Below are 16,690 nucleotides of genomic sequence, written 5' to 3'. Positions count from 1 at the left end.
AGTCTCGCAACAGCACGAGCGCTCGAAAGGAATTCTTCTGGATACTTACGAGAAGTCGGGTGATCGGCTGCAAAGAAAAAAGACAATGAGAATAAAAGACGGTTAGTATACGAAGAAATGACGCGAGTTAACAAGGGTATTCTACCAAGCAGAGTGTTCCACAACACGCGGTAGTCTTCGTCCGGAGGATCCTCGAAGGCAGAGTCGTCGCACTTAACGTAGAAATAGAACCTCTGCCAATCGAACGTCTTATTAGGATGTCCCCCTATCACGTTATAGCTTGGTCGCATCTTTATCAACAAAAGGCCGTCATCCAACGAGCTGATGGATGTCAACTCCTCGAAGACGCGAACACTCATAGAGACATCGACCTCTGCAGCCATAACCATCAAGGCAACCACGATACGCCACGAGCCATTTAGAAACTGTCTTAGCGCTGCACCTCGACGCCTCACGTATGATGTAACTAATCGAGGGATCAGAAACCAGAGCTTCGTATCATCTTGAAAATAAGATTCGTAGACGCACTGGAACCCAACCCGTGACGACCAAGGCCTCTGGATTCTCGAAGGAATCAGAAAGGTCACCCCCAATCCGCGACGTTCCCTCAAAAGCTTCTTCACGCTATCAGGGGTCGATTGTGTCTCGATAACGTTCTCCCAGGCTTGGCCACTCACGTCCGGGGAACCCAGGAACTCGAGAGCTACTGCCGGGAGTTCCTCAAAAATTTCTCCAGGGTAATAGCACGTCGGCACATAGTTAACGAGGGAACCGTCCCTCGCACCACCCTAACTGTCTTTCTCGCAGGCCTGTGGCTCAGCTGGATTCCCGCCTACTTCTTGTCGATATGAGCGCGCTGACTCGGAGATCAAAATCCTTTGAGACAGATCTAAAATCCGAGTGTCCATCATCGCTTCATGATGAACCTGTTCGAATTCTTCAAGCGCAACCCCGCTCGCGTCCCTCGCAGGACTGGATGCAGTCGCGACCTCTTTCCCTTTCTGTTTACGAGATAACCTCCCACCAGACTACATATCGCTATCTATGCTACAACAACAACAATATAGAGAGAGAAGCAGAGAGGAAGAGAGAGAAAGTACCTGGATAACGCGGAGAAAAATGGAGAGAACGAAAAAGGGACAAGTATTTATAGAGGGGAAGCGGGGCATCTCCCCGAGGCGTTTTCATTAAATCTACATGGGCCTACGTGGACCTCGAAAAAGTATCCAGCCCCGAAGAAATCGACGCGTCGTTTTGACTTCTCGCGATAACCGGCCCAAACCCAGATCGAATCAACGGTCGAAATGAAAATCGGATCTAACCAAACAAAACCGATTCGACCAAGATTCGATTAAACCGCCTGATAAAATGAGAAGTATATGGCGATGTCTCGCGATATGTCGACCAAGCAACGTGCTTTCGCGACGATCCGTCTGTTCTTCCAAACCATTAACCCTCCAAATTCATTGAGTCCGACAGAACGTCACTCACCGATGAACTGGGGGACTTACTGTAGAGGATGAATTCGACCATCCCTCAATGCTTGGAGAACGGACGGCCCGGCCCGAACAGGACGTAACGACGGTTCGACGCGGCGGCGGTGTCTCGGCGCGGCGCGAGGGAACTTTCGGTCGGCTGCATTTCGACTAAATGACTCCGCGAAGCAACGTGGGCTTTTCGGCCCAGCGAGTTAAAAGCCCATAAAGACAACGCAAGCTAGGTCACAGGAAAACACCAAGTCGACTATAAAAGAGAGGAGGGGATGCAACGTCGAAGGGATCCGAAAATACTCATACATACTGGGCGGCTAGATTAGGGTTTTTACCTTCGTTATCTCGCCGTACTGTATCTTTCCGGCAAAGCTCCTCGAGCTCCGATCGCTTTTCCTTTACGCATTCCCTTTCTTTGTAGCCGACGAAACGCTTTTCCGACCATCAATAAGACGTCTTTGCTAAACCCACATTTAAAACCGAACGTTCTCTCGTTCAGTACCGTTTCCCGTTCGAACAGGGTTGGAGTCTTGTCCCATGTGCTTCATGCTGTCTTTTCTGTGCAGGTCTGTTTCTTACCGACTTTATTCTCGGTTCTTAACAAAGGGATTAGACCTTGCTACATGTTTCATGTTCTCTGTCGCATTTTGAAGTCACGAGTCTTGGTTGTGGAGAGGTCTCTCATCAGTTTGAGATGAGATATGCATCGTGAGAATAGGCTATGTATCAAGCAAGGATCTTACTTGGTTGGCTCTGTTACGCTTGAGAGGTTGAAAAACAATTCCGTTGGTTTGGTTTTTGTTTTGTCTGACTCTCCTTTACAGTTTCACGATTCTTCTTTGCATTTACTATTACCCACATGTGTATGGGGTTAATTTACGATGCCTACTTGTCTCTTTTCTTTTATGTTTTGTTGCTGGTCTGTTTGATTCAGTATTTTAAGAACACTTATGAATGAAATACAAGCTTTACAAAAAAATCCTAGGCTTATGAGCATAGCCCAGTACTAAGAATAAGAAAAGGCTCCAAATAAAAAGACACAATCCCCTATATATTAATAGATAAATATTTAAAAAGTTGTAACTTTAAGTTTGTATTAATTAAAAAATAGTTTTTTTAGGTGTCACTGGATGTCAATTTGGTTTACGTGGCAGCATAAAAATCAATTGAAAATTAGTAAGTTCAAAATCCAATTGCTTGGAAAACTTATATTAATCCAACATAAATGTATATTATACGATTAATTTAATACTCGGCGATCTCATCATACAATAAATAAATGGAGAATAAGATCAATGGGGAGAGTGTCCACGTCCTTGAAAAAAATCAACCAATGAAAAAGTTCTGTTCTGCCATGTCACTACCGCATTTGTCCAAAGAAAAAATGGGCTTTTCGGTTGGTGGGTCAGCTGCTTCTGAGTTCTTTTTAAACCAAACTATTATGTCGTCTCCAATTCTTCCGCTTCATTTTCATCGTTACAAATCCCTGCAAATTGGCGTTTAATTGAAGATATTTACAAATTCATGGCTCCCAAGTTAAAACCTCAGCGACTCCATCAAAGTATGTAATCCTACGCTCATCTATCGTCTTTCTCAACACCATATTATGTATGATTTGAGGGTTTGGATGTTTGTGTAGTTGCAGAGACTGGTGCTGAGCAACTGGTTAAGAAAGCAAGGACGATGACTACCGAATCCTCAATGAAAGATGCTTTCTCTCTATACGCTGATTATCTCAACAACTTCGTATGTCTTCTTTCCTCTCTTCCATGTAGAAAAGCTCGATGCTTTATGGGTTTTTGTTTCCTGTCAAGAAAGATTGAACCTTTGCGTCTAGGGATTGAGTCTTATAGGAGGTCGAAGGTTAAAGGAACGATCTTTCGATATGGAAACTTTGATTCTTCTTCTGCTGAGAGTGGGTTTGAGTCTTATAGGTAGAGATGTATGAGGTAGAGACTAAAGGAATGAACTTTCAATTTGGAAACTCTGATTCTTCATCTGCTAATAGTGGTTTTGTGTATCTTTGTTTAGTAAACCTCACAATGTGGTCTCTTTTGTAGAATGAGAAACGAGAGAGAGTGGTGAAGGCAAGTCGTGATATCACTATGAACAGCAAAAAAAGTCATCTTTCAAGTTCACAGGTAACAACATCAAACTCTTTTGCTCTGTTTTGTTTTGGGTGATAATGTTTTTTTTTTATGTGGCAGACTCAGTAAAGACAACAAAGAAGAGGTTCTGGAGAAAGCAGGGAAATATTTAGTAGCAGTGAGGGAACAACACTTTTCCTGGCTGATGAAAGAGCTTCAAGGCACTGATTTTTGGAAGCTCCGGCGAGCTTACTCCCCAGGGGCCTGTCAGAGCATCATAAACAATCATTCATCTTTCTAAAACCATTTTGGTTTAACTGATAAATGATTGTGTGTGGGTTAACTTACAGGTGCAGGAATATGTTGAAGCTGCAATGTTTTATAAGTTTTGCGTGTCCGGAATACTCTATACTCTAGATGAGATTAACTCTACGCTTTTACCGCTTAGTGACCCTTCTCTAGAGCCACTGCAGATCAACATCCTTGACTATATTCTCGGGGTATGTTGTAGACTCTCTTGATTTAATGTTTAACTCTGTTAAAAAGATCTCAGTTTATGTTTGCTTACTTGTGCAGCTTGCAGATTTGACTGGAGAGCTAATGAGGATGGCGATTGGTAGAATATCAGATGGTGAAGTCGAGTTCGCGCAGAGGATTTGTCAGTTTGTCAGACAGATTCACAGGGAACTGTTGCTGGTTGTGCCTCAGATGGATGATAGTTATGACATGAAGTCAAAGATGTAAGTGATGCTTCAAAGTTTGAGAATGGTACATTTTCTTAGCAGTATTTTTCTTAGCTTTATGTTATTATATGTAATTCTTGATTTGGTTTGTTTTGTGTATTAGCTTGCTTTAGCGTTAATGTGCGTGGATCAGAGTATATTCCGCTGCTTGGAGATGATGCACCAACGTCCTTCTTATTGGGAGGTGCTGATGTTGAATGATTAAGAAGTGAGCTCTTTTATCGTGAGAACTAGGATCACTTTAGTATGGATGCTGATGAGGAACTTTCAAAGCAGAGGACCCTGAGATCTCTTTGTTGCAAGACTTTTTGAGTATGAATGGCAAAACAAAATGTAAAAGTTTTTTTCTTTTGTCACAATCTTTTCTTTATCGCCAGCCAGAAGCTTACATTTGGAACTAAAGTATACGGAGTCTGACGATTGCATGAGAAAACTATCAGGGCGTCGCCGCAAGTGTCAACTGTGGGTATTTGTCTTTGCGTTTTTTTTTGACCTTTTTTGTATACTTCCAATTATATTGCTGGAATTAGTAAACACCTTAAATTCTCTGATCGTTTCAACCGTCTCCATTTAGATCCGACGTGGGTTGGTTCAAGAGACTGAGATCTCAAGTGGTGCTATTGGAGCCATGCTTTCTGCTGATGCTGCTACGGATTGTGGTTTAAGGTTCATTTGTGTCCACTTTAGAGTTAGTTTCAGTCCAAAGTTTCTGTGTTTTCTTTGTGTAATGAAAATATTGAAAAACTGTAGGAGGAGAATGTACGAGGAAACAAGTCCAGAAGAGATGAATGTGCACATGAGCATAAGAACGGTTCCTTCATTCTTAGGAGAAAGTGATGAAAACATATTTGAAGAAATCTGCAAGGTTCTACAAAAGAAAGAATATGTCAAGGCATAATTAGTGGTATCTTTTTTTGTAGTTGCTTTCTTCGTTCTCTTTGCTTCTTATGCAGCCATTTTGTATGTAGGTTTTAATATCCCATCAAACAATGACTTAAATTCTGCTTTTTTGTTTTTCTGGGTTCAAACGTTATCTTTGGCTGGAGAGAGCGGAACCGGGAAACCAACAGTAATTGAGCTGCTGCGGAAGTTTTACAATCCTGATGAGGTCATCACTTTTGATGGATTTGAGATTAATACCTTCAGCTGGAATGGCCACCGCAGCAACCCGGTATGATGAGCCAAGAACCAGCTCTGTTCAGTGAAACTATCAGAGAAAACATTGCTTGCGGGAAAAGGAGGAGATGCTCCTTAAACCAATGTCGTATATGCAACTGATATACCTAATGTTCATGGCATCGTTAATGGATAACAACATGTATTTTAACGGCACCTGATCAAATGTGCAGTCCTAATTTCTTGATTCATACTAAACTGAAGATGTATTCACTTTTGTAGGGCTATGATACAATGATGCTTAGACAGACCGTGTGGTTCAGTATACAGTGGACCGGATCATGGTTTACACATCGGTTATCAACAATCAAGAACTCATGTATTTTTAACGGCACCTGATCAAATGTAATTATAGTAGTTAAGAATGGTATCAACGTGGAGAAAAGAAAGAAAGAGACTTTGATTGATATAAAAAAATGGAGAATTATTTTATTATTGAATAATTCTTAAATAGAAAATAAACATCTGATAAGAAACAAACTAATAAAAAGATTAAAAAGAAAGACTAAATCAACCCACATGCACCATCAAAATATCTCTAGATTACAGTTGGTAACCATGCATGTATCCTTCAAAAAATTTTGGTAGTTTTTGGGAACCATGCATGTATCTTTCAAAGAATTTTGGTTATTTTAAGTAGACTGACGAACATAAATTATTGGTAGAAATTTAAGTTGTGAAAAATATCTAAGTAGCAGTTTGTATTAACGACGGACAAAAAAAAAAGAAATTCACCTACTCTAAAACCATAACAAAGTATTAGTCAGTAATAAATTTAAAAGTTTTTTTAAAGTTAAAAATAAATTTATATTTCTTACAACTATATGCATATATAATTTAAGACAAATATAAAACAACAAATTTTGAGTTCTAACTATTTTAAATGTGTTGGAAAAAATAAATAAATAAAAATATTTGTAATTTGTGTAGCAATTTACATTTTTATAAGCATTTATAAAAAAAAAAATATATATATATATATTCAAATAAAATGTAAAATAAAAAATAGAATTTGAATAAAAATTATAGGAAAAATATATAATGCATAAACACAAATACGCAACTAAGGAAACGAGGAACATCATTAGGATCACGAAACAAATCAAAATGTATGTACACATTTCCATATAATTAGATAGCTAATATATATATATATATATATAGGTCTGGCCCAGTACTTTGTACTGCCTAAAGCGAAATAAATATCTGGCACCCCTTATAATTCGAATCGCGTACCTTAGACCGAACATTCTACAGCAGAACCGCTAGACTATATACAAATTTTGGAAATTGTGATGTGAATTTGCGATGCCCGTAAATTGTTAATTTGATTTGGTGCCTAAAGCACTCAGCTTTAGGTCAGGGCCGGCGCTATATATAGAGAGTAAGCTATTTGTAGTTCATTTTTTAAATTCCTAATACAAATCTATATCTAAACTATACGTCTGAGGGGTAAATGTTTAATAATATAAAGCTTTATTTTTCAAAATACAAAAATTTATCCAGTCCAACCAGGAGTTTATGTGAACAACCAGCTTCGACATTAAAACTTTATGATTGTATATGATCTTATACGATGTCTAAAACCTCTTCCAACATTTATTACTTATTAATACATATATATAATATAAGTTAGACAAGTAGATTTGATATTTTCTCTTTATAGAGTATGCAAATTTTCTACTCCCTACATTTTCATACTGATTCTATCTTTAGAAAACATAATTACATTGATGTTCATTTAAAAAAAATGGTTCGGAAGGAAAAATACATGACCAACGAGGAAAGCCAACTTCCCATGGAGACATGCATCCGATAAGACTGAAGGAAGGTTAGCATAATATGTATAACTCTATTCACATATAAGGGATAGTTACAAAAAACCAAACCAAAACACAAGCAAATTATATTCAAACCATTTCTTTCCAAATACTATGTACAAAATACATTCAATCAAGTATAATTCCATCAACCAAAAATAATTTTTTTATAAATTACTTCTTTAGTTGTGACACTGAATATAATGAAACATCTATAATAAAAAGTTAAACTTATGATTTAGGATTTAAAATTTACGTTCTAGATAGAGAATAATCTAATTTAGGTTATGTCAGTCGTTATCTTCTTATACTAAATTCATCACTGTACATCTTTTGGTTTTTGTTACAAAATTTTATAAACAATTTACGATATATGTAAACAAAATAATTAGAGAAACATGTATCCATACCATCAGCTTATCTACTTGGATAAGAAAGCCATCCGAGAGAGTTTAGGCAACCAAGTGATGTTTTTCTAATCTCTTGATTCCAAGTAATTTTTAATTATTTATACAAATTCTTGAAAGTAAACCCCTCAGAAAAAGTTATCCTAATATTTTAAAATTGTTTACTGCAGACTCTGAGCCATAACATTCAGCAAGAATACATAGAAGTTGTAGAGAGCTGTGTGTTTACAGGTTTTGAATAGTGAATATGTCTAACAACTCAACTGTTCCCAGTAATGATATCTGATGTAAACTTTTTGATATTTTTGGGTGTTTTGTTACTTCGTGACAATGGTAGTTACTCTCAACTAGCAGATAAAGAAGAAAGGACTTAAAACTCTGCTTTTCTCATTTTAAATTTATTAATTCGGTATTAGTATAGGGTCCATGATGATCCGTTCCTGTGTGTAGAGGGTGGATAGATTGATTGAAACTGGAGACAGTGAGCATATTTTTCAGAAAGCAATCATGTAGTAAGGAAGAGGTCAGGCTATTCAGGTTTCGACAATACGTGTGGTTCAAGTTAGTTTTTTCTGCCTTCGTGCATGCATGTAATAAATATTGGATACACTAGCTGAGGTTCAGGAATGACATGGCGCTTTCAGAGCCTTAGAGAAGAAACTCCTCGACATTGTAGTTATAAGAAAAATGATGAATCTGAAGGTGTCAAACAAAATGCTGATTAAAGAATGCATTTGAGATCAGTAAGAGGTTCTTCCCATTCCACTTTTTCCTCCGGAGCAGAATATCTTTTGTTATTAAAGCTTTTTTTTTATGTGGTCAGTTCAGGTGCTATGGATCGGAAGAGGTGGAAAAGCCTCAAAGCCAGACAAAAGGTAAATCTGTCTGTATATATATTCTTGAAAAACCTTGAACTGTTTGCATGGAGCTCTATTGTTCAATGAACATTAGTATCTAAAGAGTTTATTTGTGCATCTGTATATTAGTCGTTCCCACGAACTAACATTTTATATCGAGTCAATCTCTTGCCAAAGGTTTTGCTACCAACTTTACAGAATTAGCCATTCAAATAGGACATAAACAAGTGATGATTTTTTTTTTGTTTCTGAAAGGAATGGTCTATTACTTTTTTTTAGGAATGGTCTATTACGTTTAGGGGGACAAGGCAAATGTCACGAGCGCGTTTCACCGAAATTCACAAGTACTGCTAGACTGAGCCCTTTACTTTTTAATTTAAGAGTAAATATATCTGAAATATTCAGAATTTATATTGATCAATTTCTTAATTCCTACATATATATTCTCTGTTGCAGTTTTTTTTACCATTTGAGATTTTTCTTTGTTGGGAATAGATTTAACTTTAAGCTTATGTTGTGCAGATATACTTATGGCCTTAATATGCAGCATTTTGTTTCCACCAAGATGCGAGTCTATATTGGCAGTAGAGATACCAGAAAGAGAGTCATACATTGGTAGTAGAGAGGAATAAGAAAACGAGTTGGTGGACGCTAAAAGAGATTGCCATGTTGTACATGAAGTCTATTTTCATGAAATATGGCATAACAGGAGGGGTGTCCTTTGGATTTGGGATTTTGGATGAGTACATAGCAAATGAGAAAGTATGGCGTTTTTTCTTTGAATATTTTTTCGAAGAGCTCTTGATCAAATGGTGTGAACACTTAGCTTGAATCTTTTGCCACCTAAATATGCCACGTATGACCTTCTTTCTTTAAGTTTGTCATGTAAGCTGTGTAACAAACACTAGCCATAAGCCTAACTAAATTTTTTCTATAGGAAAAGGTATTTTTATATTTTTTTCTATATTGTGTGGGTGGAAAGAAGTAATTGGGTATTTGTTTGAGTTTTTGTTTTTTCAAAACGCAGGATTCTTTTTGATCGATAACATTTTATTTAATGAACTTTTTACATAATTTATGCATTTAATAATTTGTGTTATAATATGTTTGGTGGAAATACTGAGGTGAAGAGAAAGATCAAGAAATCTGTTGGTGCCGTATGTTTAACCAAATCTTTCTCTTCCTTTGAACATAAAAGAATATTGAGCATATTTCATAAGAATCTTTTTTTCTTAAGCTATACCTATGGGCTATGGGGGTTTGATGTAATGGCTGCAGTGCGAAGACTGCATTCATCCATCATCTTCTTAAACTAAATTGATATCATTTGGTGCGACAGAAGCACCTTTTTATTGGGCTTCTTTAGCAGTAGTATATTCTTCTAGCTTCATACAAGCAGTGCTGCAACACTACAATTGTTATTGATTATAAAATGACGTATCATCATTGACAATAAAAATTTCAAACATATCACTATTAAAAATGACGGTTTCTCACATCACCATTAATAATGATGGTTTTTGACATATACTCAGCGATAATTTTTGACATAATCGTTTTAAATGAAGGTAGATATATCAATAAAGACATTTTTAACAACCATCATTATCCACATAATAATATAATTATTACTTTGAATTTTTTTTATGTGAGTTTTGATATTCGAAAACTAAATATTTATAAAACTAAGAATACTAATTTTATGTTTTAAATTTTTGAGAGACAAAACTAAGAATATATTTTCTGAATATTCATTTCTAAAATAATAAATTATAATCTAATTTTTTATCTCTAAAAGAATGAATAAACTAAACTGATCAACATCATGTTAATGTCAAAACTTTCTGCTTATTCAAATGAAGTCCATCAACTGAACCAAGTAAAATGCGAGAGAAACTATCATATACCATTTTTTGTCAAAGAGAATTATTATTTATGTGAAACATTTAATTTTTATAAAATTTAAAAGGATAAATATACGGAAACAGACCTAGTTAAATTAATGCTCGGCAATCTCATGAAATGAGACTTTTTAAAAATGGTTCAAGGTTGATTTATATTGTGATCCAACATAACAACTTTTTTAAAAAATATTGTAAGATAAACTCTTAATCCATATTACTTGGACAACAATTTAAATAAAAAATTTATATATAAATCGGAAAGTAATGATTTTTTTAAGTGTTTGTTTTTTTTATTAATACTAAAGAGACGCATCTATTCAAAATTGTTTAATTAATAAAAGAAAAAAAAGAAGGAATATTGTTTGATTTCCATGCCTTCATCGCATAAACAAATTTATATAAAGATTAATACGAAAATTAAGTTGTTTTGTTATTACCAAACGAACTTATATATCAAATATTTTTCCTTGCAACACAAATCTTTAGAACTTAAATTATTGAATTTATATTGAAGATTAAGAAAAAGTTTTGGCACCTGCCTAATTGTTTTTCGTAGTCTAGGAAACATTAATAATGACCTTTCGTAGTAGCTAATTATATATATCACGTCAAACTAACTTTCATTCTATACAAATTATCGGTTGCAAACAAATAATACTACCATCTTTCTATATGTGGGCCTTAAGTATAATAATAGTCTTATGTTGTCTTAATGTGGCCCATAACCAAACTATACTTCAAATTATAAGCTTAATCCAATTCGTAATTGTCTTTTTAATATTTTAATTTTCCATCTTATGTAGTCGTAAAAATTTGATATTCTGAAAATTAGTGTAACTTCAAAATCAAAAATATATAAATTTTATTTACTGATAAGTTAGTTAAAAAAAGCCAAATGTATCGGTCCAATAAATAGATGATTATAAAAACAATAAAAAATTATATACATATAAAAACAATTCGATCATATATAAATCTTAAATTTTTCAATACAATATGTTTAATTAAAAAACAACTACTTATTTTGGATTATCTATAATTGAGGTATCTTAAATGTTCTTTTTAATTTCAATTGAGGTGAAGGAGGATCAATCGTAAACTGCCGGTATTATTATTGTTAGATGACAATAAAAATCATAAAAGTTGAACCAAATTTTCGTGATACACAATTTTAGAATCAAGCTCTTTTGGTAAGTTTAAATTAATTTTTTATACCAGACTGTTTAAATAAATAAGAAACTTTTCCACCAAGTTAATGCTTCCACCGAATTGTTAAGCTTGGTACAAAATTTTGAAGAAGTTCTATATAGTAAGTTTAATTTAAGATAATAATATACTTTGTCACAATGTATAATTTTGATCATTGAAAACAACTTGCCAAATATTTTTGTGGTAGTTATTTAAAAGTTACATAAATATTGGTTTAATGTATCACACTAAAATACAGTTTCTAGATAATTAATATTAATTATTTTAACTTTCCAAACAATCCGTCTATACATACTATATATATACGGTTGAGTTTTTACTTAGAAATACCATCAATTTTTTTCACAACCTTAATTTATGATTATATGAGTATCATTGATATTACATTTTAATTGTTTGATTTGGACTTATATACTTTTCTATGTGTATCAAATATTTATAGTTAATTAATTATTCTATATTGAGAAAAAATATAAATACCAAATATATTTTGACCATGACAAACTTTGAATCTCAAAGTATTCTTCTGTCTTATTCATTGACGGCCAAAAGCCTTATGTATATGTGTTACACGATGTCTACCCTAATGGAAAAGGAAACAATACAAGTTGCCATAAAGTATTTACTCAAATATACATATACGATCTTCCATATTGTAATACCCCCCCCCCCCCCTCAAGTTGGAGCATATAGATTGTAGATGCCCAACTTGAGAGGGGGTATTACAATATGGAAGATCGTATATGTATATTTGAGTAAATACTTTATGGCAACTTGTATTGTTTCTTTTTCCATTAGGTAGACATCGTGTAACACATATACATAAGGCCTTTGGCCGTCAATGAATAAGACAGAAGAATACTTTGAGATTCAAAGTTTGTCATGGTATCAGAGCCAGGTTGACGAGAAATCTGCAAAAGACCCATCGAGTTAGGAATGGGAGGTATATGGCAGAGATCAAGTCAAAAGATCCTGAAAGTCAGTTGTGGGACACAAGATGAATATGGTCCTTAGTTTGAGGGGGAGAATATAAGATATCAAACTAAGTCCCACATTGGAGAATTAGACAAGAAGTGTATAATATATAAAGAGATGTCCAACTCTAATTAGTACGAGGCTTTTTGGGAAAAAGTCCAAAAGTAAATCCATGCGGGCCAGCCAATTAGGCCCAAAGTGGACAATATCGTACTAATCGGATAATATATAGTTGGACATGGGCTCACACAATTCCAACAATTGGTATTAGGGATATATATCTCACATCGGGAATTCTAAGGGATATTAAGTAATAGATAAAGGGTTATGGCCAATCCACTAATCACCAATTGGTTTTAAGTTGGAAGCTCATAATTAAACCTGAATCTAACATGGTATCAGAGCCCAGATCCTAAATACCCTAAACTCCTAATTAAAAATTAAAATTAACCCTTCTGACCGGGTATAAAGGTCGTGATTAACCCTTCCAACCGGGTATAAAGGTTGTGTTAAACTCGCTCGACCGAGTATAAATGTCCTAAAGTTCCTAGATTTCTGGCCGATAAGAGCCATTATTCCGAGGAGGGGTATTAGGGATATATATCCCACATCGGGAATTTTAAGGGACATTAAGTAATATATTAAGGGTTATGGCCAATCCACTAATCACCAATTGGTTTTAAGTTGGAAGCTCATAATTAAACCCGAATCTAACGGACCACAAAAATACATGTGTTCAAAAGTCATCAGATTTTACAATATGAAAACATAGGTTTTTTATATTTTCACTAGTTATTGGCTATACACTAACTAATAAATTAAGAAAGAAAAAAATGTAGTGAATTTATAAAGCTGTGTGAATCAAACTCGTTATACGCACTAGTAACAAACTTTAAACTAAACGTAACTAGTGTAGATATGGAGGCTTTTTAGGTAATTAATTCAATGTAATTAATCACCCTTATTTGGGTTAAGCATGATTTCCCGAGTTATTCACAGATTCTCTAAATCTTCCATTAATATATTTTCCTTTTTATTGATTAAATTACTTTTTGATAAATCTAAAAGATCACAAGTCTTTGTTGACTTAGATCTTTCTGTTTGGTGTTTCTCCTTCTTTTTAGTCTCTTATTCTCTCCTTAGCTTCCTCTCCACGATTACTCAGTTCTACGATGACTGACCAGAACGGAGATGCGCATCCGGTGGTAGACTCTCCGTCGTCTCCATATCATCAACTTCGACAGGATACTCTCAGAGCGTACGAGACTATGTATGGCTCCTTGGACAATCATTACTCACTTGGAAACACACCCTTCTCTCCTTTGTCAGATTTGCAAATCCTAGAATCGAGTTTTGGAAGATTGGGTGTCTCGGATCCAAACGCTCGTCAACAGCAGCTACTTGATCATCGTCGAAGCAATCAATATCCTTTTGGCGGTCGAGATCGAGGTATGAATGTCCGTGACTACCATAACCCTTCGTATTATCCGCATCCAACTGAACGAGAGCAGCTTGATCAGGCTGGGCAGAGACTGTGGTTTAGTCAGGATAATCATTATGATGTTTATAAGTCATATGATAATGGTTCTCATGGGCGTAGCAATAGTGGCTTGACGGGTCGTCCTCCTTATATTGGCTTCAACGGAGATCTAGGAGAGGTTCCTTTAACCTCACGTAATCATAATTTATGTGATCAAAGCCCTTGGAGTTTTTCACATGTGCCTGGAACCCCCACTAATCGTCATGATCCCTACACCATGGATAACTCTAGAGCTAAAGATACCATACTTTCACGTGCTAAGGACGTTGTGGAGTCTGCTAAGTTGCAAAAAGTGATTGTGGAAGGCTCAAGGGACACAGTTCATAAAATATTTGACGAGTTGAAAACACATGTTTGTGAGCTGATGGTTGACCCGGTTGGCCATCAAGTCTTTCAAAAGATTATTGAGAAATGCACCGGTGAACAGACCACCCAGATTTTGGATTTAGTGATTCAACAACCTATTCAGTTTGTCAGAATTTGTGGCGATACTCATGGGTACGTACTTTTGATATCTTATCCTTCTTAGCTCCATTTGATATCATTTAGTTAAACTGCAATCTGTCTTTTCATAACAGAACTCGTGCAATACAAGATTTGATGCGGTCTCTTTGTTCTGAAGAGCACATATCCCGCTTTATGCAAACTATATGCCATGTTGCACTACTCTTGACTAAAAGCACAAACACGAACCATGTGATTTCGTTCTGCTTCCGTCATTTTTCTCCTTTACAAACCCATGTTAGTATTTCTCTCTCTTGATTACACTAAATATATATATATATATATATATATATATATATATATATTCATTCATGTGTATCTTATTTTCATAAATAGTTTGAGTTTATTTGTATTTTTTACTGAATTTTATATGTGGTATATTCTATAGTGTCTTCTTCAAGTGATTGTTCAGAATTGTTATCAAATTGCACTTGATCAGCACGGATGTTGTATGCTTCAACAATGCATTGGAAAATCCCCTCGAGAAATAAGGGATCCTTTGATTAGTGGCATACTCACTAACTCTCTGAGCCTATGCATAAACCGCTACGGGTAAAATAAGATGCATTACATAAATAACGTGGTTACATATTAATTGTTGGTGTAACACAATTATATTTCTATTTGTTAGAAACTATGCGGTCCAGTATGTGTTGGAAATGGAAAATTGTCAAGTGGCAGCGTCTCTAGCCCAATATCTAGATGGGCATTACGTGCAACTCTCTTGTGACAAATTTGGGAGTCATGTTGTGCAAAAGTGTTTGGAAACTAGACAATTTAACTCGAGGAGGATCATAAACGAGCTGATAAGTGACATTGATTCAATTCTTGTTGATCGTTTCGGAAACTATGTGATTCAAACTGCATGGGTGGTATCTCAGGTAAGAATTAAACATATTTTACATAGTTTGAGTGTATTTTGAAAATCATAATGCTTCTTTTGTTTGTTTGTAGGATGATATGCGGAGTAAATTGTTGTATCATATCAACAAGAATTATCCTTTAATGAGGTGCAACATGTACGGAAGGAAAATACTCGAGAAACTCAGTCTCTGGATATAGAACAACATATCAGGAGTAAGATATCGAGCCACGATTAGAAGTTAATGTTTGGTGTGTTTTTGTCTTTTGTCTTTTGACTTTGACTTTGACTTTGACTTTGACTCATGTTGTCAATCAGTGTTTATGTGCTTTATTTGTTACGTGTTTTCTTTTAGATTTGTGTTGTAGTTTCATTAGTCATGGTCTTTTATATTCACCCATCAAACAGGCTTTTAACTATTAAAAGTCTTCTTGTGTCGAATGCTTTCAATCGTAATTGTTTTCAAATGTTAGTGTGTTTTTTTTTTGTTTTCACGCATTATCATCACTGGTAAAGTTAGTGATCTCATTTTGTTTATACGTTTTTTTTTTAACGGGTAACACATTACATCATCATATAATATCTAAATCTATTAGATACGATGATCAACTACCTGCAACATATGCGATAATGATGAATAGCTCCACGAATAATGATTCCACGATGAAGCTCTCCCCGAAACACTTGAAACCACAGACGGTTCTGCATGTACGACATCCTCGATGGACAGGCTCTCACCACAACAGGCGACCACAACGAACGGCTCTGCTTAGAGTACTCTGGAACCTCCGAAAGCTTCGCATCCTATAATCTGCAAGAAATTGCATAGTCTGGGATTTGAACCCCAGATCTGGGTGTAGAAGCAGCCTTTAAACCTTAACCAATAGGCTAAGGTGCTTCCACATTTATACGTTTGTATCCTAAGTTTAATCGTTTTTGAGTTTTAGAAAAGGAGCGGCCCTGAAATTGGCCTAGAGGCTAGAGCAAAAGCATGCTTCTAAATAAAAATCGTTTACCAGGACAATTAAAATTTGCTGGGATGGGTTCAGTTATGTTTAAGCAAACATGAAATATTATTGAATATATACTGCTGGAATCAAATACTTAAAAATCTCA

General features: G+C 35.3%; 1 protein-coding gene, 1 long non-coding RNA gene and 1 pseudogene across 2 annotated transcripts; all 3 read left to right on the top strand.

The window, feature by feature from the left end:
- Window positions 1–774: 774 nt before the first annotated feature.
- LOC106425345 lies at window positions 775–5,864 on the top strand (annotated as a pseudogene).
- A 1,951-nt stretch (window positions 5,865–7,815) lies between these two features.
- On the top strand, window positions 7,816–11,417 carry LOC125589853. Its single transcript, XR_007326042.1, has 3 exons — window positions 7,816–8,466; window positions 8,547–8,598; window positions 8,880–11,417. It is a non-coding gene; the product is annotated as an uncharacterized LOC125589853 (long non-coding RNA).
- A 946-nt stretch (window positions 11,418–12,363) lies between these two features.
- LOC106425423 (pumilio homolog 15) lies at window positions 12,364–16,039 on the top strand. Its single transcript, XM_048762444.1, has 5 exons — window positions 12,364–14,706; window positions 14,787–14,949; window positions 15,101–15,264; window positions 15,344–15,593; window positions 15,667–16,039. Exons 1-5 carry the CDS (start codon window positions 13,841–13,843, stop codon window positions 15,772–15,774), a joined length of 1,551 nt encoding a protein of 516 aa, XP_048618401.1. The 5' UTR covers window positions 12,364–13,840; the 3' UTR covers window positions 15,775–16,039.
- Window positions 16,040–16,690: the final 651 nt, after the last annotated feature.

This window comes from Brassica napus, chromosome C7 (assembly GCF_020379485.1).
Source record: "Brassica napus cultivar Da-Ae chromosome C7, Da-Ae, whole genome shotgun sequence".
Taxonomy (NCBI): domain Eukaryota; kingdom Viridiplantae; phylum Streptophyta; class Magnoliopsida; order Brassicales; family Brassicaceae; genus Brassica; species Brassica napus.
This window is presented reverse-complemented; position numbering and strand designations above follow the sequence as displayed.